The sequence below is a fragment of the Podarcis erhardii genome, assembly GCF_964252035.2.
Source record: "Podarcis erhardii genome assembly, chromosome: 11".
In the NCBI taxonomy this organism is placed as follows: Eukaryota; Metazoa; Chordata; class Lepidosauria; order Squamata; family Lacertidae; genus Podarcis; species Podarcis erhardii.
In genome coordinates this window covers 45,002,519-45,029,893 of record NC_138501.1, presented here as the reverse complement: position 1 = coordinate 45,029,893, position 27,375 = coordinate 45,002,519, and the positions used below count along the sequence as shown (strand labels likewise).

General features: G+C 43.6%; 1 protein-coding gene across 5 annotated transcripts in view; it reads left to right on the top strand.

Annotated features, from left to right (window-relative positions):
* The window catches only part of RAB27B (RAB27B, member RAS oncogene family), a 111,640-nt gene extending 87,580 nt beyond the window's left edge, over positions 1–24,060 (top strand). For 3 of the 5 annotated variants that reach the window (XM_081881708.1, XM_081881709.1, XM_081881711.1), the window contains 5 exons: positions 9,866–10,038; positions 13,717–13,802; positions 16,712–16,815; positions 18,921–19,044; positions 19,644–24,060. In XM_081881708.1, the coding sequence (XP_081737834.1) occupies positions 9,886–10,038; positions 13,717–13,802; positions 16,712–16,815; positions 18,921–19,044; positions 19,644–19,833 (657 nt within the window). In that variant the 5' untranslated portion in view covers positions 9,866–9,885 and the 3' untranslated portion in view covers positions 19,834–24,060. The remainder of the gene's footprint in view (positions 1–9,865; positions 10,039–13,716; positions 13,803–16,711; positions 16,816–18,920; positions 19,045–19,643) is intronic. The other 2 variants (XM_081881710.1, XM_081881707.1) reach the window with 2 other exon arrangements.
* Positions 24,061–27,375: the final 3,315 nt, after the last annotated feature.

Below are 27,375 nucleotides of genomic sequence, written 5' to 3'. Positions count from 1 at the left end.
GTGGGCTGTGTATGAGTAAGTTTAATTTCAGAAAGAATTGCGTGAACATTAGTTATTAATTTATTTTGGTTAATTTTCAGTAACAGAATTTCAAATTCAGTCAATCTATGCAGTCTTCCATATTTGTTTATTAGTTGTTCTCCCATGTGACTGAGTTGGAAAAACTGAAAGACAGAGCCCATTGTCCCAATGCAAGTAAGGCTTGGTGATATGAGATTGTGTTTTCCTCTTCAATCCAAGCTCCCACATGCATGGTGTTTCTCCATATTGGAATGTTGATTGTGCCGTATCATCCTTGGTTTTTAAAATAGATGTTTAAAGGAAGAAACACAACAGGAGAAGGCCATCACTATTTGCTTTGGAAACCGTGCCTTTGGAATATCTTGTCTGTAACCTAGCAGTTATGGAAGAATGTTGTCAGAAAAACGTGAGCAAACTTGGATATCACTTTGAGAATGTTCATAATTGCTAGAATAGGAAGATTTGGAGCTGCCATTGGCCATCTAGCTCCCTGTTGTCTGCAGTGTCTAACAGTAGCTCTTCCAGGGTTTGGACAACGAGTTTTTCCCACCTAGAGATGCTGGAAATTGAACCTGAGACCTTCTGCATGCAAAGCAGATGCTTTGCTACCAAGCTACAGTCCTTAGGAGTCACAATTCAGTGGGAGAGCACATGTTTTGTGGACGGACGGTCCCAGGTTTACTCCTTGTTTTCTCCAGTTAAAATCATCTCAGCAGAGCTGGGAAAGATCTTGGTGGAATCATGGCAGGTTCTTCATCCACTTGTTAAAGCCATGAAAAACCCTGATTTCCTCCTTTGTATCTAGTCACCTTGGGGATGGATGTTTACTGGTAGAATCATGAAATCATAGAGTTGGAAGGGACCATGAAGGCCATCTAGTTCAACCCCCTGCAATGCAGGAATCTTTCGTCCAACGTGGGACTCAAACCCACAACCCTGAGATTAAGAGCCTCATGCTCTAGCAACTGAGCTATTCAGCGGCCTACCTAGCTTCACCAAATGACGGTTTTGCCACTGTGACGATGCAGTATGGCCAGGAAGCTGAGTTTGTTGAATTTCTGCCTGTTCCGCTACTAAAGTCAGAGAGGAGAAAGGAGGCATCCTTGAAATTAACACCAGTGTTTCTGATTATTCACCTGCCACCGAGAAGAATGGGTCTGTTTGTGACTTAAATGCTTGTAAAAAGACATTTAAATTATTCAGGTTGTGACAGCAAGCGTGATTGATTTTATTGTAGTTTTGAGTTTCTGCACAGCCTATCTTAATTCCAATATAACCCTCCCTCTTGGGAGCTGCTTTCATGGCTTTGATTTACTTTCAGTGTGATCCTTAGTAGCAACTCCCGAGCCGTTAGGCTTTGCATCTTTTCTCCTTCTGCTTGCTGTTGTGTGAATGGAGATCTACTAACAGCCATGTCTTAAGCAGGGATTCAGTAGCAAATGCTCTTGCCATTGGCAAATGCCTAGTTTTTCTGCACTGGGTGGGTAGTGCATTACCTAAACAATGATTTTATAGTCTGTAGCCACGGTTACCCGGTTCCGTCGCTCACAGTTGACAGAATGGGCTGTGTAATTATTAAAAGACATGACTGCTTTATGGGAGTCTATGACAGGTATGATTCATGTAGCTACCATGCAGGTTTTGAAAATGCTAAAATACATGGGAATAGATCTGGACCCTGGTGGATTATTAATATCTTACTAGAAACTTGGCAGGGAAGAGAGGGCAGAAAACCCTCAGGCAACAGCTAAATAGAAAAAAACGTATTTGCAACTGGGGATGGGCAAATCGGACAATTTTGGGTTTTCTCAGTTTCTCATTTTTACAATCGTACGTTTGGTTCTCCATTTTTCCTGCATCAGTTTGTGCTTTTAAACATTTGTGCATTAAAATTCATAAGCATTTTTGTGTGAGTTTCTCCTGACAGACACACCTTTGTAGACAATTCTGCTGACACAAACATTTTTTGCAACATGTAAGCACTCTGGCTGCCGCATTTTGCACTACAGTAGTTGCAATTTGTGGACCTTCTTCAAGGGCAGCCCCACATTACAGTAGTCCAGCTTGGAGGCTGCCAAGGTGTGGGGACCATGGCCAGGTCACCCCTGTATACAAAGGCAGTAGTTTGTGCACCAGATCAAACCTGAGCACAGGCACTTCTAGCTGGCAAGGCTAAATGGGCCTCAAGTGACAGTGACTGATCGTTCAAGCAGTACATACACACACATACACACACACACACACACACACCCCAAACTACACACCCATTCCTTCATAGAGAATGCAAAGGGAATTCCCCATTATATTCAGACCCTGGGAACCCTGGTTAATTTAAAGCAGGCTTCCTCAACCTCAGCCCTCCAGATGTTTTTGGCCTACAACTCCCATGATCCCTAGCTAGCAAGACCAGTGGTCAGGGATGATGGGAATTGTAGTCTCAAAACAGCTGGAGGGCCGAGGTTGAGGAAGCCTGATTTAAAGTATGGTCATACCTCATGTTACATCTGCTTCAGGTTGCATGTTTTCGTATTGCGTCCCACGGCAACCCGGAAGTACCGGAATGGGTTACTTCCGGGTTTCGCCGCATGCGCAAAAGCGCTAAATCGCACTTTGCACGTGCACAGAAGCACCAAATTGTGCCGCACGCCTGTGCAGACGCGACGCTTCAAGTTGCGGGCTTTTCACGTTACGGACGGGCCTCTGGAACGGATCCCGTCCGTAACACGAGGTACCACTGTATGGTTAGTGAACAAGCCAGGACCATAAGCAATTGTTTGAACAAAAAATCATTTTAAAACAACCATGGTTCCTCCAAGTTTGGACATACTGAGGAGCCTCTGGTTCACTTCAGTCTAGAAGCCAGATCTTACAAACTTTTACTGCAGCACAGCTGCAAATAGCAAGGCTCTAGGAAGGCTCACTGGTATCCATGCATGTAACACTAAACACTAAGCTGTCAGGAACATCATTTCAAGAAGGGAAATGGCTGTGCTGCACTCAATATTTGTAATAAAAAGGAATAAAAGGCCACAGGTATGTGATCAATAGTTAACAAACTTCTGTGAAATTCCCACCTTTCTTAAGAATATGTTTCAGGAGATTAGAGGACAACACAGTTTTTCCTGGCTTTGTTTCTCGCTGCTCTGCTGAGCTGCCCACCTGCGAAAGAGCATTTATTTTTTCCTAACCAGCCTCTAAATGTGGAGCCTAGTTGCCCTGTATGAAAAAACTGTTGCTTGCACAGCTGACAAGGAAAATGAACAGGATGTGATAGTTGAATGACCTGTTTTCTAAAGACATTTCACTGTTGGCAGATTAAATAATTCACATACTGCTGGGTTTCTAAGTATTGCTACCTTTTAAAATATGTTGGCTTCCTTTTTCAGGTGCAAATATTGCAGGTGTTTAAGAAAGTTGAGAAGGCATAACTCCAACGCTGGAACTCTGACGTTACATAGTTTTGAAGAAGCGTTTTTATTTGTAGTGTCTATTTGTGTGCAATGAACCATTTTGGGGGTTTGTGGTTGGAGGGGAGGATATTGCTTGGAATATAGAGCACCAAGGTAAACTGTGGGGGTGAGTTGAAGGGAGCATGGAATTACTTTTGGGAGAGGGCATTTGTTGGGCGCAAGTGGGTCTCGGAGGTTACTAGCTCAACTTGCATTCATGCCAAACTTTTGTTTACTATGGACTTATTTCTGCTGTTCCTCAAGCACTCATGCTAACTCATGCTGAAAACTCTTGATCCCCTACCTTCATAGCTGAATCCGCACAGTGCTGTTAGCACAATAAAGCTGTTATAGTAGGTTTTAGTATTAATGGGGGTTCAGCCCCTTGGGGATGAAATGACCCAGTGCTTGTGTTTAGATCCTTCTTAAAACTGCTTGTTTAGCATTAAGACTGAGAGCAGTGCTGTGGTGGAGCAACCGCCGTATCTAAAGCTTTGCCAACCACCTGCATCCAGAGCAGGAAAGGTGGTGAGGGCAGGGGGCAGCTTTGTTTATTTTTCCTCATTTGCCCCCTCCCCCAATTCCAGCTTGGCAGTGGCAGCACTGGCGGGGCATCTAGGGACATACTGGGATCAAATCAAAAGCTGGGATGGCTTTTGTAATTCCACGACTGTCCCTGGGAGACAGGGGCATGTGGAGAGTATGCCACTATAACTAAAACTCCACATTTTCCCATATGAACTTGCCAAGACCTTGGATATCATCTGAGACCCTTCCTTCTCTGTATGCCCCTTTCATTTTTTTTTTTTAATAATTTTTATTGATTTTACAACATCTGTATGCCCCTTTCAAGGGACGTTTGGAGAGTGCCAGCAAGAGAGCAGGCATGATATATTATGGGGTCACGGTGGCGCTGTGGTCTAAACCACAGAGCCTAGGGTTTGCTGATCAGAAGGTCGGCGGTTTGAATCCCCATGATGGGGTGAGCTCCCGTTGCTCGGTCCCAGCTCCTGCTCACCTAGCACTTCGAAAGCACGTCAAAGTGCAAGTAGATGAATAGGTACTGCTCTGGCGGGAAGGTAAACAGCGTTTCTGTGTGCTGCTCTGATTTGCCAGAAGCGGCTTAGTCATGACCCGGAAGCTGTACACTGGCTCCCTCAGTCAGTAAAGCGAGATGAGCGCCACAACCCCAGACTCGTCCACTACTGGCCCTAACGGTCAGGGGTCCCTTTACCTTTACCTAATGATATATTACTGTACTGTTAAATCTGTTTTTAATAATATTTATGTGATTTTATTACTGTGGCTTTTTTACTTGGTTGTGAATGGCTTCAGGGCTTTTTCAGTGGGAAGCTAAACTTGATAAACCTTACCTTATCTTGGGTTCTTTCCCTGTATCAGAATCCCATCTAGCATTTCTCTGAGCATCATGAATTCCAGATACTGTATTTTTCGCCCTATAGGACGCACTTTTTCCCCTCCAAAAATGAAGGGGAAATGTGTGTGCGTCCTATGGGGCGAATACAGGCTTTCGCTGAAGCCTGGAGAGCGAGAGGGGTCAGTGCGCACCGACCCCTCTCGCTCTCCAGGCTTCGCACACCTCTCCGCAAGCAGTGGAGAGTTGCCTGCATGCTGAAGACTGTGTGTGCTGAGCTCAGCACGTCCAGGCTTCGCGCACCTCTCCGCAAGCAGCGGGAGCCCAGCGCTGGGCTCCCACGGCTTGCAGAGAGCTGCCTGTTCTGGGGGCTGGGGGGGGAAATAAAAATTTTCCCCTTTATTTCCCCCCCAAAAAACTAGGTGTGCCTTATGGGACGGTGCGTCCTATAGGGCGAAAAATAAGGTATTCTCTCTTTCTCTCTCTCTCTCTCTCTCTCTCTCTCTCTGTCTGTCTGTCTCTCTCTCTCTCTCTCTCTCACACACACACACACCCTACCTGCTCCCCAAAAGTTTGTGCATGAAGACCTAAGATGACTTCAGTGCCACAAGCTTATGGTTCTGTTTATTACATTGTAATGAAAACACCTAGCCCACAGAAAAAGAGAAGAGAATTCTGTCTCCTGAGAAGATTGCTCCTGGTAGCTTTCCCCCCATGCGCCATTACAATTTTATTACCTCCGTCTGTTTATATGCAGTGTTTTGGGAAGAAGACTATTCCTTTCCACACCATATGTTGGTGGCGGACTGTGTGTGTGTTACATAATCTGTGCAAAATTCAATCCATTTTTTTCTTAAGCAGAGGGAACAGCAAGATGAATGAGCTGTCAGGGACAAAAGTAATAAAGTTGTTCAGAACATGTCTCGAATTGGATTACAATTCCGAAAGGACCATAGGGACTCCACTAGCAAAGGATGTGATGATCCTGGGTGGGGAGAGGCAGGGTTTCACTGGGGCCTCACAGGCTTGTAATTAGTTTCAGGCTTAGCGAAGGAAGTCAGTTGATTAAAACTAACTAGGCACAAAAGCCGTAGGTGCAAATATCTGGCTGAGGGTACTTCATGCAAGGCAAGGATGTCAGACTTTACTGTCTGAATAGGTAATGTGATGAAGCCTCCAGCAGCTCAGCCTCTTTATTTGAAGTGCAAGCTGAGATTAGCATAACTTGTTTCTGCAGAACCAGAAATCAGAAATTACCATTGGTTTTCAGATGGGAATAAACCCAATATTTCAGTGGGCAGAATTTGCTCAGTGACCTTTCCCACAATCTGTCTAGAATGTTTGAGTGGACTCACCTTTCTTTGTCAAGAGGGAGATTGTCAAGTCTTCCGGTTATTTAAAAATCGTAAGTGCCTTGTGTGATGTCAGAAGACGCATCATTCGTTCTGTGATGACACTTTAAATTCCTTTCCAGAACACAAGACCATTCTGAATTTTTCAACTTCAGCTTGAGGGGCATGGAAAAGAGTTGAATAATTAGATAATTGCACAAAGCCAGTGTGGTTTGTGAACCCGGTCAGTGTATTCAGCTATTCGAGAGTCTGATTCTGTCATAGACAATAATAAATAACTCTGGTGCTGAATTGTGACAGTGATGCAGCCCAAATAAAGGCTACTGAGAAACAAAGGGGTAGAATCTGCTCAGGGGAAACGCAATATTTGCAGAAGTGGGGGTGGAATCTTGGGGGGGGGGGCAAGGAGATAAAAACTTAATAATCGCCCAATGAGAACTGAGCATGTTCAGTGGCTACAAAATGCTGAGTTTGAGAGGTATGGATATAAAATGGAAGATGGTAGAATGGAATGTCTTGAAAGAAGGCATGGCTGGCTGCAGCACTGAGCAGGAGTCTGCAACATTTTGTTGGTCAGGTACCATTTGTCCAGGCATAGGCAAACTCAGCCCTCCAGGTGTTTTGGGACTACAACTCCCATCATCCCTAGCTAACAAGACCAGTGGTCAGAGATGATGGGAGTTGTAGTCCCAAAACACCCAGAGGGCCGAGTTTGCCTATGCCTGCACTTGTCTGTTACAAACAGACACACCCAAAACAGGGCATGAAGGCAACAGCCCTTCTCTGTTGCTTGTCCATAGGTCCTGATGTTCTTGGACAGGGGCCAGCAAACTTTTTCAGCAGGGGGCCGATCCACCATCCCTCAGACCTTGTGGGGGGCAGGACTATATGGGGGGGGGGAATGAATTTCTATGCCCCACAAATAACCCAGAGATGCATTTTAAATAAAAGGACACATTCTACTCATGTAAAAACACCAGGCAGGCCCCACAAATAACCCAGAGATGCATTTTAAATAAAAGGGCACATGCTACTCATGTAAAAATACGCTGATTCCGGAAGGATTTAACAATTTCTTTGGGTGGCATGCATATTTGTGGTATGACAAGGTTAAGGTTCATAAAGGTTTTAAAAACCATATCGTCAGGAAAGCATTGTATAATGTCTGGATTAAATACAAAGACTTGCTGGAGAACAAAACTCCAAGGTGGCTGTCACCAATGGAGGCAAAAGCTTTGGAAAAACTTAATATGGAGGCTAAATGGCCAAAATATTGTGAAATTTTAGAGCAGGAGGGCGATAAGTGGAAATTGCAGAGTTTTGAGAACCTAAAAGATAAAGTGCGAGACTGGCTTCATTATTATCAAATATTGGAGGTCTATAAGTTGGACAGGAAAATTGGCTTCCAGGTGGAAAAATCAAAACTGGAAACAGAGTTGTTAGAATCCAAAACTAAGAATTTGTCAAAAATGTATAACTTGCTGTTGAAATGGAATACACAGGACGAAACAGTTAAATCAGCTATGATTAAGTGGGCACAAGATATTGGTCATAACATTATGTTTGCTGACTGGGAAAGGTTGTGGACCACCGGTATGAAATTCACGGCATGTAATGCCTTGAGAGAGAATATTATGAAAATGATCTATAGGTGGTACATGACCCCAGTCAAGCTTGCAAAAATTTACCACTTATCAGATAACAAATGTTGGAAATGTAAAGAAAATGAAGGTACATTTTTTCACCTCTGGTGGACATGCCCAAGGATTAAGGCTTTCTGGGAAATGATATATAATGAAATGAAAAAGGTATTTAAATATACCTTCCTGAAGAAACCAGAGGCCTTTCTCCTGGGTATGGTAAGCCATGTGGTGTTAAAGAAGGACAGAACTTTTTTTATGTATGCTACTACAGCAGCAAGGATTCTTATCGCAAAGTATTGGAAGACACCAGATCTACCCACTCTGGAAGAATGGCAGATGAAGATGACAGAATACATGGGACTGGCAGAGATGACTGGCAGAATCCGAGACCAGGACAAAGAGACAGTGGAAGAAGATTGGAAGAAATTCAAAGACTATCTTAATAAACATTATAAAATTAATGAAGGCTAAAAAGATATGGGTTTAAAAATTAGTGGTTTGCAGGGGCGTTGATTAAGGAAAAAGAATAGAATTAATAAAAACTATGGGAAAAATGGGAATGGATTTGCTGATAAGATAAATGAGATTAGAATACAGAAGGGGGAGGTGTGAGGAGGTCGGTGAAATTAGGTTTAGAAAATAAGGTTTGAATTTATACTTGTTTTTGATTTGTTTGTTTGTTGGTTGGTTTATGTTTTTATTGTTCTTTGTGTCTATATGTGTTTACTCAAAACTTTAATAAATATCATTTAAAAATATATATATATATATGCTGATTCCAGGACCGTCTGTTGATTGGATTTAGAAGGTGATTGGGCCACATCCAGCCCCCGGGCCTTAGTTTGCCTACCCATGTTCTTGGAGATATACTGAACATGAAGGTTCCATTTAGGTAGCATGGACAAATATATAACCCCTGAAAGTGTTGTTCACCATGATTCTCTAATCCTTAAAAATAAAATCATGTAAGCCACTTGCCATTGCTACATCTTGGAGCAGTGAACCCCCTATATTCAGGGCCTAAGTATGCACACTGGACTTCTCCCTTTTGCAAACCGCTTTCAGACATCAAAAAGCAATAAGGGAGTTGTTGGATGATTTCTACTCGATGCGTTATCTGCAAAGAAAGAGATCAGATGCAAAGGAGTATTAATCTCAAAAGGGCAATTCACTGGGCAGTCTTTCCCTTCCATCAGCAGAGGTTGGGCAGTGTGACTCTTCTCCCCCACTGCTTAAAACTGCCTGGGCTTCCTGCATTTGATAGACTGCTCTGGTCCCTTTCCAAGAGCATGAGTGTGGATAAAAGTATGTTAGAAAACAAACTATGAGATCGATCAGATTCCTTTTGCAATTTTCTATCTGAGCTGTGATCGGTGAACCAAAGAGGACGGCCATTTGGGAAGAAATTCTCTCCTTGTGGCCACATTTGAGGGAAGCATAATGTGGGCTCCCCTTTAGCCGGGCTCCAAAACCAGCATTAAACCTTCAGGTACTGGTTAAAAGGTACCCTAGTTAGCCTACACTGTGATTAATGTTGGTGCCAACATAATTTTTATGCATTCATTTATTTTGGTATCTGTCGCACAATTACAGCCCAAAGGCATACTCAAGGCAGCTTTCAGATTAAACACAGTATAATAACCAAAACATCCCCCTCCCAAGCTGAAATACAGCTCTGACAACAGCCACAAGAAATCCACTGCAGCAATAAAACAGTGTAATGAAACTCATGAGGAACAGTGAATAAAATCTTATTGTCTTAAGAGCTCTAATTGAAAAAATGCTGATGGGCGTGGTAGGGGAGAGTCTTAAAAGTTTGGTTCTAATACATACTCCCTGGCTCATGGTTCAGTAAAGGAAGGCACAGTGCAGAAAGCATAGCTGGATAATTTCTAAGCTTCGGCTAAGTGGGAAAGAGGGTTAAACTTGCTGTAGAACTCAGGATGCTTCCAGTTTTTGTGTCTCTGGTTTTTCTTGTTGTATTCATTCCGATCTTCCCCCCTCTCTTTCTGTCCCTGTTTTGCAGGTTCATCAAGGTCAGCACTATGACTGATGGGGACTATGACTATCTGATCAAACTCCTTGCCCTCGGGGATTCTGGGGTTGGGAAGACCACGTTCCTGTACAGATACACGGACAACAAGTTCAACCCCAAATTCATCACCACAGTAGGAATTGACTTCCGGGAAAAGCGGGTGGTGAGTCTCTTTTCTATATAAGGTTAAAAAGATAAGTTTTCTTCTTCTGGAAGTCCCATTAAGATACGAAACATTCCCAATATTTAAACGCAACCTGGCTATCCTTAGCATTGCAACAATTATTCTCCTCCAGGCACTGTTGTCAGCCTTTGTAGCGCTCATCTGAATTTCGTGCAACTTTGTCCAAACCCTTCATCCACTCAAAGTCTGCATTCATGTATTGTTTCATTTTAACTTTATCCTATACATACTTTTGACTACTGTTCTGCCAGAACTGTGTGTACAGTCATACCTCAGCTCCCAAACTCCTTGCAAGTCAAACGTTATGGCTCCCGAACGATCAAAAACTGGAAGTGAGTGTTCCGGTTTTTGAATGTTCTTTTGGAAGCCGAACATCCGACGGGGCTTCCATGGCATCCAATTGGCTGCAGGAGCTTCCTGCAGCCAATCAGAAGCCCCGCTTTGGTTTCCAAACATTTCAGAAGTTGAACGGACTTCCAGAACAGACTCCTTTTGACTTCCGAATTACGACTGTACTTTGATCTTTGAAGCAACCAGATGTTCTCAATGCAGACTTGCTAACAGCCATAAGAGCGAAATGTGAACTAGCTTTGTGTTACAAAATTTTTTAATGGTATAGGAACTTTGGTTGGCATATGGAAATCCTACGCAGCTCCAGAAACCCTTCTGCCATTCTTCTGCTGGCTTGTTGAGCTGTCAGAGGTGGTACTTTGGGGTCAGAACGAAGAGAAACTTCTTTTGACTGTGTGGAATTTTATAGCACAAACCACACATGAGATTGCTATTCTAGGAAGTATCCATGTGTTTGCCACCATTCCACTGCCTTATCCAAACAGATTTTCCCAGTGTATGAACAGTGCAATTCAACTCGGAAGTAAGGCCCATTGGGTTCAATGCAACATACTCACAGGTAGGGATGGGGGCAGAATTCAGTGCAATGCACATATCTAATTTGCATTTTCCAAAACATTACAAGAACTGAAACAACTGTCCTTCAAATTTTGTACTTACCCAGTTTTGTGATCCAGTTCTCCATTCAAACAATGCTTACAAAAAATTATTTATTAGGTAAAAGTGTGCATAAAAATGAAGTACAAAAGTACACTGTATTAGTGTGTACATTAGTCAAAAAATGCATACATGAATGTGTAATAAGCTTACAGTAAAATGCTGAAGAATTTTGGCAAGGTTTAGTTTTTAAAAAGTTTACAAATTGCTGCAGCAATGTGGAGAACTGAATATAGGATTGGCAAATTAAGAAACCAAGAGGACCAAAATTAAAAGATCTTCCATCCCACTTTACAGGTAACTGGTTATAGGACTGCAGTCTAAATATATAATCCTGCCTTTCCCAACCTGGTGCCCTACAGATGTTACAGAACACAACTTGTCAGCTTCTCTGTAGGGCCCATGGTTGATAAAGGCTGGTTTAATCAACAAAAGCCAGCATTCTTGCTTACAAGCTGTAATAAGAAAAAAGCCTTTGCCACAGGATTATTTTTTTTGTCGTCCACAAAAAAGAGGCATTTTTGTGAATGTTTTCTTTTATATGTGCAATTTTGCACAGATACATACTATTTTTTTGTAATATATCAGTGTAACCATTTTCAAGGTCAAGGCAATATATTGCTGATTCACCGTGCATTAAGTCTTTTCTTGCCTCATTATATCCTGTTAGTTTTGTGGGAAACTGAGGCTGTGTACACACTCTTATTTACTCTGCATCCAGTGTGCTCCTTAAGCCACAATCCATTTGTAGCCTGCATCTATCCGTCATTTCTTATGAAATACTGTGTTTTGATACATTTGCCCCCAAAGCAGCTTTCATCTGAGTTGTGAAAAAGGATGACCTCGCTGCATTTTAACCTCATTTATAACCTCATTTTAGCCTCATTTATAACTTCTAGTTACTGTGGCACATAACATTCCTTTTTCTAAACAACCACTTCATGTTCTCTGGTATCCAAACAGCTGTTCAGCTACACTTCCACATCTGTGTTGGGGCTTCCAACTTCATGCCCCTGGACTGCTAGTCCCTATCCTGTGCCAGAGGATGCTCCTGAATTTCTCCCAGGGTTCAGGAGCAGCTTGTTCAGCACGTGATGGATTTACTCTGAGAAGGCAGTGACACTCAGAGCCCCTGCTAGAGATATGGAGCTCAGAACACAACTGTTTGGATCTGGCCTGGGGGTTGGTAGATATTTTTGGAAGTATATGGGATGGTACACCAGTCTACCTCCATCTCTGTGCTCCAAGATGAATGAAATTGGTGTTCAGATATTCATGGAAGGCAAAGGACAAATGAAGATCAATGCACCTCATTAATGGTGTGCCCATTCCTAGCATTTAGGCACAAGTCAGTCCCCGAGCAGTTCATTCACACTTTTACTTTGATAGTGCAGCCTTTGCTTGAGTTGTTATGAACAAAATTGTCATCCATCCTCAGATCCCCTGGTCAGACTACTATTTTAGTTTGTTCAGTAGCAACAGACTGTTGTACGCCACCCAGACCTCATAGGATTTCCTCATATCCTCATCACCTCAACTCTGAAAATAAGCACAGAAAGAGTAATTGGGCCAAGGCCTCCAAATAAGCTTTGTGCCCAAGTTGGGTTTGATTCTAGGTTTCTCCAGCCCAAGTCTAATACTGTATCCATTCTACACCAGCCCTCTCTCTGCCATCATGCACACATGGCATTGGTAATATCCAGGATGCTCTTGTTCTTGTTTGCATCCATCTGTCTCAAGAGACAATAGAAGAGTGCACCTCTGGGGGTGAAGTCAAACTTGAAGGTTATAGTGCCTGCTATGGCTATAGAAGGGACGCAGGTGGCGCTGTGGGTTAAACCACAGAGCCTAGGACTTGCCAGTCAGAAGGTCGGCGGTTCGAATCACCCCAATGAGCTCCTGTTGCTCAGTCCCTGCTCCTGCCAACCTAGCAGTTTGAAAGCATGTCAAAGTACATGTAGACAAATAGGTACCACTCCAGCGGGAAGGTAAACGGCATTTCTGTGTGCTGCTCTGGTTCGCCAGAAGTGGCTTAGTCATGCTGGCCACATGACCCGGAAGCTGTACGCCGGCTCCCTCGGCCAATAAAGCGAGATGAGTGCCGCAACCCCAGAGTCGGTCACGACTGGACCTAATGGTCAGGGGTCCCTTTACCTTTTATGGCTATAGAGACTGATGCAGAAAAGACATGTTTTGCTGCAGCTGGGGCAGATGAAGGTGTCTGGTTGTGCTGCTGCAGATTCACCATGGCGTTTCTTCTCTGCACTCCTCCCAGTGGTCATTCCTCTTCTGGTCACTACAACCAATACACAACCCAACTGTATCTGCAAAGGATTCCCACACGTTGAGGTTGATGTTGCTAGATTTCTTGTCGCATTTGTAGAGGTGGTGTGCCAACTGGTCTGGTGCCTGAAGCCAGCTCCCTATAGAAGCACATCCTTTGGGATCCTCTCATCTTCCATTCTGTGGGCATCTCTTGGTGACAAAAACAACCACTACAAGACCACTCCAGTGTTTGATGACTTCTCCCCTTATCCATCTGTATCTCCATCCTGCCATTCAGCCATGTTGTTCTCAGCCTTAATGGAAGGTGTATCAAGTCACCACTCTGCCTCAATAAACAGCTAAGCTTTGTTTGGTGTGTTTCAGGTATACAACAGCCGGGGGTCAAATGGCTCTCCTGGGAAAGCCTTTAAGGTCCATCTTCAGCTCTGGGACACAGCTGGGCAAGAAAGGTAATGCATAAGAACATCATCTCTGAAGCAGAAATCACTGGAAGAGCAAATGAAAGGTTCTCCATTCGATCCTGCTAGGCCATTTCAGATTAGGCAGGTTAGGCGTTATTAGGGAGACTAGAGAAAGAGCAAATTGTTCACCTGATGGAGCACATGTGGGTGTGTTACTTTCACCAAGAGGACTGGCGTCAGCATGGCACATTTCCCCCTCCTGGCCATACCATGGCGCGCAACTCAGCATACAGCAGCCCCTACTCCATTTCTTTTTGCTGAGGAAATTGAATTGCAAATGGGAGATACACTGACCTTTTCCAGGCACAGAATCCTCACTCCCTGACAGACTTATGCACTCCTTTCTCGATATTTAATTACACGCACGCTTACAAGTCCCCCCTCCTTTTTTAAGCGGTCACTGCCTTGTTCCTATATTAAAGTTAGGCACATTGTGCCATTGATTCCAGTCAGAACTTTGCCCAGGAAATGTGCTTGAGGCCATGGCACATGTGACTCCAGCAAGGGTTTTGCTGCAGCCACTGTTGCATCCTCATGTGTTGCTTTTCTAGCACACCTCAGTCAGCAGTGATCTGGCAAGTTGTCCTCGCGTGTGCAACATCTAAAGTGCAAGGGCTGCTTTACATCTGAGATATCCTCTTATCAAGGAGAAATTGCAACATGGGGGCATTTTTGCCATGGTTACATGGGCTGAGAGCTGCTGTGCCCATCTGGGAAGCATATTCATGAATGTTCCCAATAGGTTCGCAGTCACAAATCAAAATGTGAATTATGTAAGACTGCCACTGTTTTGTGTAGCCTCTTGCAGAGGAGTGTAAGCAACAAAGGCCAGGAGGCAAGGGTAACCATTAAAGGGGTGGGAGGAAAGAAGGATGCAGCAAGCATACAATGTGTGGATTTATATGAATAGCTATGCATGATTAGTGGGACGCGGGTGGCGCTGTGGGTTAAACCACAGAGCCTAGGACTTTCTGATCAGAAGGTTGGCAGTTCGAATCCCCGCGACGGGGTGAGCTCCCATTGCTCGGTCCCTGCTCCTGCCAACCTAGCAGTTCGAAAGCACGTCAAACTGCAAGTAGATAAATAGGTACCGCTCTGGCAGGAAGGTAAACGGCGTTTCCGTGCGCTGCTCTGGTTCGCCAGAAGCGGCTTAGTCATGCTGGCCACATGACCCGGAAGCTGTACGCCGGCTCCCTCGGCCAATAAAGCGAGATGAGTGCCACAACCCCAGAGTCGGTCATGACTGGACCTAATGGTTAGTGGTCCCTTTACCTTTACCTTTATACATGTTTATGTATAGAATTTGTTTTTTTAAAAATAACTCTCAGCTTAACATGTGGCTTTCCATATTCACCCAAGCTCCAAAATGCCAGGAAATTGCAACTGTTAAAGGCCAAATCTTTAACAGATCCATTATTTAGACAATGTGGTATCCCACCCTGTGGGTACCTTGGGGCTGTATCACTGCCCCTCTTTTGTAAACCGCACTGAGGTTTTATTAGCAATCCTGTGGTATGTAAATCTCCCAAGTCCGAGATTCGTCTGCTCTCTGTCAGAGTCTGTGCAACTGATGCTGTCATGCTGCTGAAGCTCCACATTACGTTTCTGTAACTGGCAACCAATAAAATGTACATAGAATGACAGAGTTGGAAGGGGCCTTTTAAGATGGTGGCCATTTGCGTCATCTTGCAAGCAACAGTAATGTTTTCCTTCAGAGCCTATTATTTTATTCATATGCTTATTTTAATCCAATTAACTGACTAAATGACTGAAGATATAGCCAATGCCTTAAGTCCCACAAGATGCAATGATGGCTCAACTTGGATGGCTTAAAAGGGGATTAGACAAATCCATGGCAGGTGGGAATAGCAATAGATACGAGCTGGAGGTGGTGTGTTTTCAGTACCAGTTGCTGGGAATTGCAAGTGGGGAGAGGGCTGTTGCACCCGGGTCCTGTTTTCAGGCTTCCCATAGGTGCCTGGTTGGCCCATATGAGAAGAGGACGCTGGACGAGATGGGCCTTTGGATCAGAATCCTGCAGAGCATTTCTCATATGTTATTATATATTTAACTGGGTGACAGTCCCATTAACAATAAATGTGGGCAACTGGATACAGTGGTCCCTTGGTTCTCGAACTTAATCCATTCCGGGAGTCCGTTCGACTCCGAAACCATTTGCAAACCAAGGTGCAGTTTCCGATTGGCTGCAGGAGCTTCCTGCACTCAAGCGGAAGCCTCGTTGGATGTTTGGCTTCCGAAAAACACTTGCGAACCGGAACACGTACTTCTGTGTTTGCAGCGTTCGGGAGCTGATTTGTTTGGCGACTAAGCCATTCGAGAACCAAGGTACGGCTGTATTGCCAGGGCTATGGGGATCCTGATGTGCTCTGGAGTGTTGCATCATTCTCAGCTCTCACTTAAATGAACTAACATCCTGCTTAGCTAATCATTATGGCTAGAGTTGTGCTTGAAGGGTGTGTGAGTAATACCATCTGAAATCTCAGAAGCCAGGGTGGGCTCATTTGCCCATCCCCTTGATAGCAAAAATTGGACTCACTTGTACAAAACAAGCAAATGTGCAAAAATTGTCATTATTTTGCATGAGGCATACAGGCTTGTTGCAGAGTTTTTGACATTTTTACACTCACGTCCATAACTGAAAAAATCGTAAACCACAAGAGGGCTTCTCGGCTTTTATGGTACCATTGGAATAACAGTGAATTGGTGCATATATTTCCTGTAAAAAGGAGAATGTTAAAAGTTTTCCGCTGTGATTTATCTTTGGTTTCAACATCATTAAACCATGCAGCAGAAAAATGTTTACCTACTGTGGGTTTTTTTCTTTTTTCCTGAGCTAAGTCTGCATGTTGATCCTTTCCCTTTCTTTCTCTTGGCAGATTCAGAAGTCTCACAACAGCATTTTTCAGAGATGCCATGGGCTTCTTGTTAATGTTTGATCTCACCAGTCAACAGAGCTTCTTAAATGTCAGAAACTGGATGAGTAAGTGGCGGGAGCATCTGCCTCTCGTGCCCTCAAGTGCTTTTGGATTAGGCTATATTGCATCTGTCATTCTTCATACAGGGACTACTAAGATAAGACAGAATCTCTGTCCATGCTTGGGATTTTTTATTTTTTTAAAAGTGCACTCGGAAAACCCATACTCCACCCTAACTTTAAAAAGTGAGGAGAGCAAGAGAGCATGGAGCAACCTTCTCCAATCTGCTGGCCCATAGGTATTTGGACTACAACTCCCATCAGCACCAATGCTTACGGTTGATGGGAATTATAGTCCAGCAACACCTGAAAGGCAACATGTTGAGGAAGGTTGGCATATTGTGAGTTGCATGTATTGGACCCCCAGGCCCCTTGAAAGCAATGTTGGGCCCGCATTGAAACCAGGAAACATGGTTATGGGCCCAGGGATCGGGGCCACAGACCCAGTGCCAGTAGAGGAAGGAGTCTTGCTTGGAGTCTCCTGGAATCAGCAAAGTGACGCAGCGGAAGCGTGCTGGGCCCATAACCATGTTAGGATTGTCCTAATCTCGTGTAGGATCCTGGTAGAGACACATGCCTGACTGGCATGTTCTCTCCCTCCTGGTCGATTATTTGGGAGCTTTAAAAGCTTTCTTCAGCCCAAACACCACAGCGGCTGATACCAAGAAGCATCAGCACACTTAGGGATCCACAGAGTATTCGCAGTTTGCGTAACAGAACTCAGTAGCACAGCATTTTGGCTAGTCTACTTTTATTTACATATAATACACTCATAGCATTCTGCCTTAGCTCCTTCCCCTTTCTCTTCAGACAGCAAAGAGAGAGAAAAAACAAAGGACAATAGTCCCACTTCACAGGACACAGTAACACAAAACCTCCTGTCTCTGTCACTTCCCACACTGTGGAATGAAAACATACACCGTCATGTGATAGACAACAATCCCACGACTGCAAACACGGAGCAGGAATCCTAACAATCTGAGCCAGGAGGTCTCTGGTTCAAATCTTGCCTTAGCTTCAGACTCACAAGATAACACTGTAACATACCCTCTCTGGGTAAAGCTTGGCTGAGATCTTCCACATAAAGCTACAACAAGATGGGATGGGGTGAATGAACCAGTTGGGTTTTATAGATAAAAAACTGAACAGGCAGACTTGAAGACTGGTTTTTTTTTTGCCAATATAACTAAGCATTTGTTCCTTTCTCTTTCATATGTTCATATGTGTGTGCATTGCATATGTGTGTGTGGGGGGGTTAATCTACTCTTCACTCCCAGCATACGCCAATAGTCGATCGTCTTCTGTTTGAGGGTGGGTGGGAAAGATGGAACTATGAGATAGGACTAATGCAAAGTTGGCTAACCTTTATCACGGCAACCTCATTCACCTTCATGCCTAGCTTGTTGGTTTTCTGTAGACATCTGGTTGGCTGTTATGGGAAACAGCATGCCGGTTAGATAAGGCAGTCTTTGGTCTGATCCAGAAGGGCTGCTATGTTATTATGAACTCCTATTCTCTAAGCCTCAGCAATCACCATGTCTGTACAGTATCTGCCATAATGGGATAATAATATTTTCCTACCTTACGGGACTTTTGGAGGGATTACTGAGATAGTGCAGTGGCGTAGCGTGGGGGGTGCAGGGGGGGCCGGCCGCACCGGGCGCAACTTCTGGGGTTAGGGCAAATCCACGGGTTAGGGGGCGCAAATCCACGGGTTAGGGGGCGCAAATCACTTGCCTTGCCCCGGGTGCTGACAACCCACGCTACGCCACTGAGATAGTGGGAAGTGCTTTCAACACTTCAAATGCACTACATACGTGCAGGTTATTAATATTCTGTTGCCATTGTAGTGAGGGAAATGAATTCTCTGCTACTTGGCCTTAGTAGACAAGTTTTTGTTGTTCCAATTTTATTATTTATTCATTGGAAGGGCTGTTGTACCCTAGGGCAACAAAAATTCCTAAGCCTCCAATTTCTGTTGTGCATAATTCTTACCTTGACATGAAAACAAGTCCTCTTGGCACACATATTGAAACAGTTGTTTTTACGCTTATCTTTTTTCCAGATAGCTTTTTCAACATCCCTTACCCAGGCTTTTTTGTTTTGTTTAGGCCAGCTGCAAGCAAACGCGTATTGTGAGAACCCGGACATTGTATTAATTGGGAATAAAGCTGACCTGTCAGATCAGAGAGAGGTCAATGAGAGACAAGCGAAAGATCTAGCAGACAAATACGGGTAAGCCCAGTCAGTTATGGGAATCTTAACATGAATGAAAGGCTTTAAGCCTCCTTAGAGCTCTCCTATGAAAGGTAATTAAGTGTATACTTCAACTTTCTAACTAGCATCCATGGTCATGCCCTAAGGCTTCACATACATTTTTCTCTCCTGGGATGCACAGTACTTCTAATCTGTACTTTAAAAAAAATAATAATAATAAGTTGGTTAGTATTTGGAATTTTAATGAAGGTGCAGCATGTTATCTCTTTTATACCTTGCGTTCCTGCATAATCTGGTGGGACTGAGTCTTTGTTTTATCTGGTACTCCAAAAGTCTCCAATGATAGTTTTAAAAAAAATTCAATTTCCACTCCTATTATGTAGGGGGAAGAGCAGGACAAAGTCAAAGCAAGCCTTTTTAGGCATGTCTAGGGAATGATCTGAAGGTCTATGATGTGGTTCTGTTGATGTAAAAGCAATTTTGTATTGAGGAAAGACCACCTGGGATCTGTGGATAAGTTGTCCCTCGAAGGAAGAGCTGGGTAGACATTTTCGTTAATGACCCCATTTTTAAAATGTCCCATCTGACAAAGATTTTTTGGTGTTTTCCTCTGTTAGCATCCCATACTTTGAAACAAGTGCAGCTACCGGCCAGAATGTGGAAAAAGCTGTGGAAACGCTCTTGGACTTGATAATGAAACGTATGGAACAGTGTGTTGACAAGAGTCAAGTCTCAGACACAGCCAACGGAGGAAGTTCAGGGAAGCTGGCATCAGCAAAATCAGAAGAGAAGAAATGTGCATGTTGATTTAGCTCCTCAGACAGAGGGGAATGAACAAGAAATTGTCCTATCTGAAAATAACAGACCCGACCAACCACCAAATTCAACCCTGGAAGCTCTTGTGGTCCATATGGGGCAGCTGCTGTTGTCTTAAGCAAGGCCGATTATTTCTGATGCTGAGAGAGTCATGCTTCCATGCTTCCCACAGATGTTATCTGTACAATGTCATCTTCATAGAAAACCCAAAGGCCCTCGTTCTTCTCAATGCAACCAGGCCAGTAAATAGAGGAAAGCCTTGCTTATATTGGGGAGAGAGTTGTTGAAATGTTATATGATAAGACAATGAATCACCCTTGTAGGCCCATGCAATCACTTCTAGTCCTGTTGCCTTCTATTACAATATACATTATGCATTTGCTACAGACGGTTTATAAAAAGCAAATGGATATTAATGTAGCTTATTATAAATGTCTTTGTATTTTTATTTTTTTGTTAATACCAAGCAGTCATTGCTGTTACATTCAGCTGACTGATGTCCCTGATGAGCTTAGAATATTGCATCCTCTTCCAGGATAAAACTGAGGACCTGTGTAACATTGGAACTGATGGCCAAGTGGAATTGGAGGGGTGTGGGCTAAAAGAGGAAGGGGATGTCCGGGAATTCTAGCACAGTGGTGGGAAGGAGCCGGTGCATACTGCAGTGAAGCTTTTTTCTCTAAACCAAAAGGTATTGTCCATGCTTCAGACACCAAGGCCAGAATTGTCTCCCAAAAACATGGGCAGCAGAATAACAAACGCTTTCTCTGGTGACTTTGTAATTGCTTTAAAGGAGTCTCTTTCCTCGGGTAAAGAGAAGACAGGTCCATATGAATGCAGTTAGCTTTTTTAATTAATCCTCTTCCCTCAATGCATTATTTTTTATTTTTGTTTTATGAGTGGGCCACCTAATAAATGTAAAACTGTTGAATGTTGATTTGAAGAATGGAGCATCACAAAAGCAAAACCTTGATTAAATATATGATATATGGTTGGCACTTGGAAGCATTTTAAAATTGGCAAGGTAGGCATAGGAACAGAGCATCAAAGGGTGATTCTGTTACTGTAGCTGTGCTGCCAGCTGTTGAGTGGTGCCAAATTGTTCTTTAAAGCCAAATGTTGTGGTGGGGCTGTGATGTATTAAAACGTAGCTTTTGAAATAATAATAATAATAAAAATCAGCTGTGTACCATTCCTACATGGTGCCATGTTAGAACAAAGTATATATTGGTAAAGTCCTAGAGCAATATGGCTGCTCCAGCTTTGGCCCTGAAGCCAGCAAGATCCCACTGGGAAAACTGGAGAAGAGACTTTAAGCACCACGTGGTCTTTGCTTTATGGGCCAAACTATTGTCCCATAGTTTTATTTGGGATTCATGCAGAGGTGATCTTGTGCAAGAGGGTATCTGGGCAGCCCAGTTAATGTATAAAGCTGAAATTGTAACAACATGGAGAGTTGGAAGATGACCTTAAGAAGGAATGAAACAGAGGAGTTAGGCTTGCTTGCCGAAAATCATACTTCATAGATGGAGAATTCTGAGGTGCCTGTTCTGAGATCTTCCCCCTCCATCCCTTGCTTATTAAGATGGCTCAGTTGATGAACTCTTGCTGCAGAGCCCCCAAATCCTGAAGCCAGCCCTAGAGGGCAATATGAGCATATGGTAGTCTGTAAGTAAGAGCTATTGCACTAACAAGTTCCTCAAGGAAGGAGGAAGAGGTGTGTGCTTGGAAAACTACAGCTGCTAGAATGCTGCACGTGGGAGATTCTACCTGACCTGCAAGCAAGCAATTGACAGGATGTGTCTTTCAGAAAGAAAGAAAAACCCCAGTGGTATTTTTAACAGTTCATAAAACCTTGGTAGCTATGCTTTTGGAATTTTATATTTTTGCATGCTATTTTTTGGTGAAACAATACACCACATGTCTGGTGCGTGGGCTGTTAACGGTTCAGTGCAAGAGCAGCTTTTCCTCCCTTTCCATCTCATAACCAACTTTTTTTTTTTCTTCTGAGGACCATTAGCAAGACTTCTCAAGCACCCTCTCTTAGGAAGCCCAGCTTTCCTCCTTTTTTTTCATGCTGCATTTACTGTAAAGTCCCTGCAAAATTTTGAGATGTCTTATTCAAGAGGAACCCCTCTGTACTTTTAATAGCTGCATGTTGGGGGGATTTTGGCAAGCATGGTTTTCTATTAAGGATTAGGGTCCAGGATTCCTATTTTTCCTCTTATAGTGGGGTGGAGAACCTGTAGACCTCCACATATGATAGCTGGAGATCCATGGGTTCCCCATTTCTGGACATCAGGGTACTAAAAGCTGCCGAATCCCAAGTGAAGTCTGTTGTGTTTGGCATAATAAGAGTCTATATGAGGTTTTCAGCAGCGTCTGTGCAGATTTCATTCCATAGCACATCACTCCTCTTTGGTGGCACCATCCTGGTGATCCCACCTCCACCTCTCCTCAGAGCTGGAAATGAGGAGGAGCAGAAAGTGTCAGAATGACACCAGGTACCTTTATGAAGGAAACTTATCTTGCCCTCACAGTTCTTCCATTGGCTGCTTGACAAAATGAGCCAACGTACAACAGAATACTTAAAACAGGCCATCTGTGGTTCATTGATCAACAATTGCCAGGGGCATAGAAAAGTTGGTATGAAAATAAAGAGGTAATTCCAGGCTTCCTTCTCCCCTTTTTAAAAATCTTGAATAAAACGATGGAGTCTCTTGGAATGAGTGCAGTGAAATGTAGCTTCATTTGGTGTGTGCTGGCGTGGGAGACATCACTTTTCACTGTCCCCTGTAGCATCCAACAGGAACGCTACAACTCCTCAGGTGCTTTTAAGGTACTTTCTTTGAGTGCTTTCAAATAAATCGGCCGAAGCATTCCCCAATCACCTCTGCAATATGGCTCCACAAGCTTGATGAGTTGTTCATACTTAATAGATGAGGAGAGAATTAACTCTGCCCTGGTGTCCCGGGAATATCCATTTGCCTACTGCAACAGCATGGAGGAGTTTATCAATGTGGCTCTGCATGGCGGTCCTTTAAGGATAAGTCCTTGGAGGAAGGGAAGTGCATCCAATTGGATTCATGTGAGAAAATGGAGTGTTACGGAGTGGTAACAGGCATGTGGTGCACCTAAAAATGGGTATTCGATTAATACTTCTGGGGAAATCCCATTCTCTCCAAATGTGTGTTTGTAAATTTGTCTTAAGGCCCAACGCACTGACTGCTAAGTTCACACCAATACTTAAAGCTGGTGTGGTATTGCTAAAGCAGGGATAAGGAACTTCTGGATCTTGTGGGTATATACCTCTCCCCCACTGCCACCAGCATGACCATTAGTCTGGGATAATGGGAGTTGGACTCTCAACAACATCTGGAGGGAGGCAGGTTCCCTGCATCTGTGCCAGAGCTGCAATCTGAATCCTAGAAAGCAAATGGTAGTCTACTGTGAAACTGAATGAAAAGAAGAACCCAAGTTTTTTCTTGGTAACCTCCTCGCGACTCCGCATTAGGATCGGGTACTTCTGTGGGCCAGATGTGGAACCTTCTGGAGCTTTTCTCAGGAGCGTGAGTCTTGCATGGTTCTGTCTGTCTCCCCTTAGACATTTTTTCTTTCTTTATCTCATTCCAGCACTTACGTTGGGAAATGTCAAGCCAGGTAAAACATAATATTGAGTCAAGCTGTGTGTACAACAGTTATAGAAGTGAAATAAGAAAAGCCAGGGACAAAAATGGGTGGGAGTTGGGTAGGGCCCTGCTATCATGTTGCAAGCGAGTGAGTGTGTGTGTGTGTTCTGCAAGAAACACATTTTTATTTTGACTCTGCTGTACTACGACCTGCCTTCTCATTTCATATCATCTATATAAGACAAGGCCTGTACTTGGGTGGGGAGATTAGGTAGTCCCAAATAGTACAGACAATTCTTGCACTTTAAAAACAAAATAAAACCGAAACATTCCTCCCTCCACTCGTTCAGAGAAAGGCAAGTTGCATCACTTATGTTCTTCCCTTATTTTCAGAACACCAATTTACATAGATTCTTTATGAAGCATCTCCTATAACTGCCTGTCCTCCCGGCACAATAGGGCTTTCAGTGTAAATAATTCAAGGTAGTTTGCCTGAGCATATTTATTGAAATGATCCTTTTCAGATTTTGTATCCTTTGCCCTCTTGACTTAACACTAGCAACCTTCTAATTGATCAATTGCTTTTTTTTTTTTTAAAAAAAAATGTTTTCTCTGTTAGATTATTCTGAGCATGTTTTACGTTGGTCTATGCGGCAGGTCTGTACGTGTTAAAAGATTTACATTCTTGAACGTGGGCGTTTTGTATTGTATGTCTCTCAGTAGACTGCGATGCCAGCATAACAATGTCAGTCATTACTTTGTTGTACCAAAGTACCTGTGGCTTTAAAACTAAATATCTATAAATATATATATATATATTATATACATACACATTGTCAACTTTTATTAACTAGTGTCTGGGTTTGTACAATATGGTCAAGGAATGTAATCTTGTGGTTTCATATCTGCACTGTCCTTTTGAAAATTAAAATAATATGTTTTTAATCAGTGTTGGGCTGTTGGAGCGCGAAATCAGGAAAGTGTGTGTGTGTGTGTGTGTGAGAGAGAGAGAGAGAGAGAGAGAGAGAGAGAGAGAGAGAGAGAGAGTTTTCACTATGTTTTACAACATTGTTGGAGAACCGCAGACCTAGCGCCCAGTTTTGGCCCAGCAGGCCTTTGTATCTGGCCCTCAGAACTCTCTTAATGCCACACCCCTTCTCCCTAGGCCACACCTCTCACTATCCCTGCCTTACACCTCAAATTATTCTTTTCATGACTGGACTGTGTCCTTGAAATCTAATATGCCTCTTGCTTGGCTGGATGAAGAACAGAGAGAGATGTGTGAGAGTGTTTAGAAACTAGCCTACTATATGTGCAAAGGTAAAAAATGCATTTGATCCACTAGCATTTGACACCTGGCAGGCTGGGCAGAAGGCACTGTGACTGTCAGACTGAAAAAGATTAAGACTTCAGGGATGCATTCCAGTCCAGCAAGTGTGTGGCTGGGGAGAGAGTGTGGTCTGCAGAGAAGAGCCAGATAGAGAGGTCTGGAAGGTGGCTTTTGGCCCCCTAGGCCTGAGGCTCCCCAATATTTACTTAGGGATTATTCACAATTTAAGGCCCCCTGACTAACATCAGTTCTCTGGGCAGCTTGTGGATCAAAGAATAAAATGCAGTGCTCATCATCAGTTTCCACTACCATAATAGGACTTGGGTTTCCTCTCCTTCCCCGGTGTACCTCCCAATCAATAAATAAATCAGTGTTTATTACAGCAAACAGCCAGCATACTAAAACCAGAATTTCTGCATAGTTTGCCTCCCAATCATCTCCAGAAGGTTCCCCAACATCCCAGGGCACACAGGAGGATGGAGGAGACCAGAGGAAGAGGATATGCCATTGCATGCATCAAAGTCCCTCACATCAGCAGGTCCCCAGCACTGGGTATGGCCCTGTATGTACACATTCAAAACTCAACAGCAGTAGCTGTCATATGGTAAGCCTGTGTTGGTTGTATCACTTCAGGTGGAGTCTAATCTGATGGTCCATTAAAAATTGCTGGACTTTGCAGCAAGATTGCTTTAGAGGCACCTGTTCTAAATTTGGCTCGTAATGAAGTTTTTTTGGGTGGGGGGCAGAGGACTTTCAGTGGAAGAACGTGGATGTTTGCCTTCCCTACGTTTTCCAAATTCAGCTGTGTTGAATGGCAGGCTACCAGTACTATCTGATGTTCTAATTTGCCAGATTTCTGATTCCTGGGGGCAGCTCAGCAAGCTTCACGCTGGGATTACTCAATAAGTCATGAGCAAGTGTGTAGGAGAGCTGCTTGTAAATCTTTAATAGCAGTAGCGATTCCAAAGTTTCAAATGATTGAAATGCATTTAAAACGGGGAGCATCCAATGTTTCTATTTGCCTCTGAAAAACAGATGGACGTATTTGAAAGTAGGAAGTCAATAATATGGGCCATATGTTGGATTCAGGTAAGGAAACTTCCCTGTTGGGAAAGGGTTAAATGTCTCCCTCCCTGAGCACAATTGTTGTCCCTGAGTAGATGCTTTAGAATAAAAATGGAAACACCACACCATCTGATTTTGGGATGTCCCCATGTAAATTTGGCCCTAAACCTGGAATGCCATCCAAATTACTCAAATCCATGACTCAGAAAGTGCAAACTTCTATACTTGCTTCAATGCTGCTGTTAAATCATATACCTGGACCAAAAAAAGGGGGGGGGGTCAGGTTAAAGCAGAACAGCTCATCAGACACAGCATGAAGGATGTTTTTGAGAAGATGCACTCCAGTAGGCTTTGCAGTTTGTAATTTCAAATGGAGTCTAATTAAATAAATCACTTCCTCTTGACAAGAGTGCAACACAGCTGGTAAGGAACCAGCAGATGCAATGGAGAAGCATAACCTGGGCAGACCTTCACAACTTGTGATGGCCCCCACTGGCTCTCTAAGACACAAAGAATTTGGGTTGCATGGTTAATTTGTACATCCCTACCTGTAAGTCTGTGTGTACTTAGAAATCAGTCCCACCAAACTTGTTAGGGCTTTGTTCTCAGTAAAGGAGTGTATAGCACTGAGCTACAATGATTTCTGCACCAGAACTGTATCATAAAGAATAAGGTTCATAGCTCCATCATAGAGTGGCCTTGCATGCAAAAAAATAAAAAAATCCCAGGTCCAATCCCTGGTGTCCCAAGGTAGGGCTGGCTGGGAAAAGCTCCAGCTGAAATTCCTACAGAGACACTGTTGAAGGAGCCAGGCAAGTTTCTTGTTAATGCCCTAAGTATGGGTGGTGCTGTGGTCTAAACTACTGAGCCTTGGGCTTGCTGATCAAAAGGTTGGCAGTTTGAATCCCTGAGATGGGGTGAGCTCCTGTTGCTCGGTCCCAGCTCCTGCCAACCTAGCAGTTCGAAAGCACGTCAAAGTGCAAGTAGTTAAATAGGTACTGCTCTGGCGGGAAGGTAAATGGCGTTTCCATGAGCTGCTCTGGTTTCACAGCTTAGTCATGCTGGCCACATGACCTGGGAAAACTGTCTGCAGACAAACGCCAGCTCCGTCGGCCTGTAAAGTGAGATGAGCGCTGCAACCCCAGAGTCGTCTGCGACTGGACTTAACTTTCAGGGGTCCTTTACCTTTACCTTTACTGGTCATTAGTATAAGAAGGGAAGTTGCTTTGTGCCAGAGGGCAAATGGGTAGGACCCCTCCCTCATTGGGCTGGTAGTGAGAAGGACAAAGGCCAGAGTGTGAAGTGAGCAAAAAGCAGGCTGCAGGCAGAAGCTGGGAGTCATGCTTGATTCCAACAAGGCTGTGACTATGGGAGAAGCAAGGCCTCACAATTTAAAACCCCTTTAAAAAATAAAATAAAAGCTACAGTGGTTGCCAGTTAGTTTTGGGGTTCAAGATGCTCACCTACGTTTAAAGCTCTAAACAACTTAGAGTCCAAATATCTGAAACA